At 40.1% G+C, this 4,423-nt stretch overlaps 1 protein-coding gene across 1 annotated transcript; it reads left to right on the forward strand.

Moving 5' to 3' along the window:
* Positions 1-250: 250 nt before the first annotated feature.
* On the forward strand, positions 251-1,122 carry LOC133330336 (uncharacterized). Its single transcript, XM_061538796.1, has 2 exons — positions 251-256; positions 325-1,122. The coding sequence occupies exons 1-2, from the start codon at positions 251-253 to the stop codon at positions 1,120-1,122; spliced, it is 804 nt and encodes a 267-aa protein (XP_061394780.1).
* The last annotated feature ends 3,301 nt before the right edge of the window (positions 1,123-4,423 follow it).

Consider the following 4,423-nt stretch of genomic DNA (forward strand, 5'->3'; position numbering starts at 1 on the left):
CTGTCTCTATGTATTCGGGTGATGATGATGATGACGTCTTGCAATGTATGCTTTGTTATCTCTCCCGTAATGCCATTATTACATCTATTTTGACTTTGGTTTTATTGCCCAAATTTTTTGGCAGTATAAAAGTTGCGGTCACTTTGCATTGGGCAGTTAGTTATCGGAATTCACTTCCCAACTAAACTGTTTGGTTAACTTCGTCTACAGAGATTGTGGTGAAACGTATTTAAGCTTAACGGACAACAAAATGAAGGTGAGTTGGACATAAAGAAGATCACATTGAGGACTAGTGTCTATCATGTATCCGCATCTTCATTTCAGGTCTTTGTGTGTGTTTTGGCAATGGTAGCAGCTGCTCATGCTGGCATTTTGGGCATTGGTGGAGGCAGTTCCGGTGGCCATGGAGGCAGTTACAGTAGTGGTGGTAGTGGCTACAGCTATGGAGTAGGAGGTGGTCATGGAGGCAGTGGTGGCTTTGGCGGTGGCAGCGGATACTCATCTGCCGGCAGTGTTGTAAAAGTCATTCACGAAGGTGGTAGCGATCATGGTGGTTACGATGCTGGCTTCAGCGGAGGTCATGGTGGCGGATTTGATGCTGGTTTCAGTGGTGGCTATAGTGGAGGTTTTGACGGAGGCTTAGATGGAGGATATGCTGGTGGTCATGGAGCTGGTGCCGGAGCTGCTGCTGATGTTAAAATTGTCAAAGTAATTTCTCAGGGTTCCGCTGGCGGTCATGGAGGTAGCTTTGCTGGCGGCCATGGTGGCAGCTTTGCTGGTGGTTACGGTGGATACTCTGGCGGCTTTTCTTCCGGTGGTCACTCCTCTGGCGGTGTCAAAATCATTAAAGTTATCCATGAAAATGGTGGTATTGCTGGTGGCCACGATGCTGGTTTCTCTGCTGGTCATGGCGGTAGCTTCTCTGGTGGTTATTCCGGCGGTTATTCTGGTGGTTACTCCAGTGGCCATTCCAGCGGTGGTGATGTTAAAATTGTGAAAGTTATTAGCCAAGGCGGTGCTGGTGGTTACTCTGGTGGTGCCAGCAGTTACTCAGGTGCTAGCAGCTATGCTGGTGGTTATAGTTCTGGTGGCTGGTCCTCCGCTCCCAGCCATGGTTGGTAATTGTCTTCGACGCCAGTACACATGAAGTATTAGTCACACTCTTCTATCAATTTTCCTGTTGTAATATATTTCTTCTTCTTCCTGAATACTGGCCATCCCATGAGCATACCATTGTCATCTATGTCGACACACACTCAAGAAATAGTCTGGTATGTTTTGACCAGATATTTTGTTGTTTTAGTTTTAAGCCTTAATTAGTAGACGTTGTTAATGTTGTTATTCATTTTTTATTGTTGACCAAAAAAATAAAAATTAAAAAAAATGTATTTGTGTGTGTTATAAATTGTTGTACGCTTAATCCATCATCTGGATGTAAATGATCGGTTTTAAGCTGTTATGAAATAGCTCAAGTGTCATGGATTAGTCTGACTCTGTTGTATATAAATTCAATTCCGACCACAAACATGAATCAGCAAAAGTTATGTAATGAAATTCGTACGACTTTTTAAAATATTATAATGTGTGAAGAAACAAGGATTGAAAACCAATGAGCAGAGCAATATAGTCGGACGGGGTCGACCATATGATATCCTATACAACTTCCACGAAAATCCAACTTTCTGTGGTTCTATATTCTGAGCATGGGCAATATTTCGCGATATTTGCACCCTCTTGACCGTCTAGAGATCAACAAATATTACTAATATTCAGTACAGTCCTTCTAATTATCTGTCCAGATTCCCCTCACCGTGGATTGTGTTGTGATCGACTCGAAAAACACACAAAAATTAAGTTAACTCCACTTCATCACAATATTATAATCTTATCATCATCGAAAATTATAGGCGTTATCCTTGACCATACGTGGATCCTCATGGAGAATTTCAAAGCGATCAGCGCTATATTTTTGAATACGTAAGCTCGTATAAATATTTAAGGATATCCTTGCCTATACGTGGATCCTCATGGAGAATTTTAAAGATATCAGCGCTATATTTATACCCTTCACCACACTGTTGTACAGGGTATTATGTCTTTGTGCATATGTTTGTAACAGTCAAAAGGAAACGAGATAGACACATGGTTCCTTTTGAGAATATGCATAGAATCACTTTCTGAGTCGATTTATGCATGTCCGTCCGTCCGGCCGTCCGTCTGTCTGTAGATGTTAAATTGTAAACGAAGTACAGGTCGCATTCATGATCCGATTTGGATGAAATTTGGCACAAGCCACTTATTTGGCCCAAGGACGAACCCTATTGAAATTGGAAAAAATCGGTTCATATTTAGATATAGCTCCCATATATATATTTTCGTCCGATTTAATGTAAACGGCCCCTATATATCTTTCGATTTGCACGAAATTTGGCACAGCGTAATGAATTAGGTCTAGAATGATGTGTGTAAAATTTCATAAAAATCGGTTCAGATTTAGATATAGCTCCCATACATATTTTCGTCCGATTTAGGGTAAATGGGGCACCAAAGTCCCTCTATATATTTCGATTTGCATGAAATTTGGTATAGAGTACTGAATTAGGTGCAGAACGATGTGTGCCAATTTTCGAGAAAATCGGTTCACAGTTAGATATAGCTCCCATATATAGGTTCGTCCGATTTAAGGTAAATGGGGCACCAAAGTCCCTATATATCTTTCGATTTGCACGAAATTTGGCATAGAGTACTGAATTAGGTCCAAAATGATGTGTGCCAAGTTTCGAGAAAATCGGTTCAGATTTAGATATAGCTCCCATATATAGTTTCGTCCGATTTTATGTATATGGTACACCAAAGTCCCTATATGTCATTCGATTTGCACGAAATTTGGCATAGAGTACTGAATTAGGTCCAGAATGATGGGTGCCAAGTTTCGAGAAAATCGGTTCAGATTTAGATATAGCTCCCATATATAGTTTCGTCCGATTTACGGTAAATGACACACCAAAGTCCCTATATATCATTCAGTTTGCACGAAATTTGGCATAGCGTACTGAATTAGGTCCAGAATGATGTGTGCCAAGTTTCGAGAAAATCGGTTCAGATTTAGATATAGCTCCCATATATAGTTTCGTCCGATTTACGGTAAATGGCACACCAAAGTCCCTATATATCATTCGATTTGCACGAAATTTGGCATAGCGTACTGAATTAGGTCCAGAATGATGTGTGCCAAGCTTCGAGAAAATCGGTTCAGATTTAGATATAGCTCCCATATATAGTTTCGTCTTTTTAAGGTCAATGGTGCACCAAAATGAATGAAATTAAAATGTTAACAGTGCGGCAAGCGAATTGCATGTATTAATAAGTCGTTTTTCATAAATTTGTCCCATGGTACGAAGTCGACTTTAAATCTGCCCGAATGAAATTAAATTTATCATAGGTTGCAGAAATACTTGCGTATGTTCTTAGGAGGGGATACATATGTACAATATACCCAAGTCAACCACTCCTTTCAGATATACTATCAACTTCTCGGGTCTACGTCCTTCAGGGTTCATTTGGTCCGCTAAATATTTACCGATCTTTATCAAAACAGGCATGTTTATTCTTTAGCCCGATTCCCTTCTCCATGTAAAAATTCGCTATTTTTGGGCCAAATTTGCGGCCTCTGGAGCGACCTGAAAATTAGAGTATTTGGTCCATTTCATCCCATAATTATTAACGGATCATTACAAAAGCAATAGGGGTCTTCATTGGCCACAACCCATTCTACATGCAAAATTTCGTGAAGATTGACCCATAACTGGGATCTGTTTGCAAATTATAATGGACAGACGGACGGACGGACACATGTCTAGACTCAGCTAATCGAGATATGACGATCGGTACACTTAAAGGTGGGCGTAGGACCAATATTTCGCAGCATTACAAACTCTTGGGGCAGCACAAAGCTATAATACCCTGACAACATTGTTGTGTAATGTATAAATATATGTAAAAACATAAGCAATATTGAAACCTTTCTGAAAAAAAATGTTTCTTATAAACAAGGAATCCCGAATATTTATACCCTTCACCACTTTGCCCGGTAGTACAAAATGAAACAAAAATTTACTGTGAAAAAATTCTTTTACTGTGAAAAAATTCTTTTCCCGGCCCCCCCGTCCGCCCCCCTGCGTACGTCCCTGGCTCCCATATATATCTTTGTCCGATTTAATGTAAACGGTCCCTAAATATCTTTCGATATGCACGAAACTTGGTACAGAGTAATGAATTAGGTATAGAATGGAAAATTAGGTATAAAGGGAAAATCGGTCGAGATTTCGATATAGCTCCCATGTATATGCTCATCCGATTTTATGTAAATGATGCACCAACGTCCCTATATATCCTTCGATTTGCACGAAATTTCCCACAGCGT

This window comes from Musca vetustissima, unplaced genomic scaffold, assembly GCF_032173495.1.
Source record: "Musca vetustissima isolate MV318-11 ecotype Yass unplaced genomic scaffold, APGP_CSIRO_Mvet_v1 utg30251, whole genome shotgun sequence".
Classification (NCBI taxonomy): Eukaryota; Metazoa; Arthropoda; class Insecta; order Diptera; family Muscidae; genus Musca; species Musca vetustissima.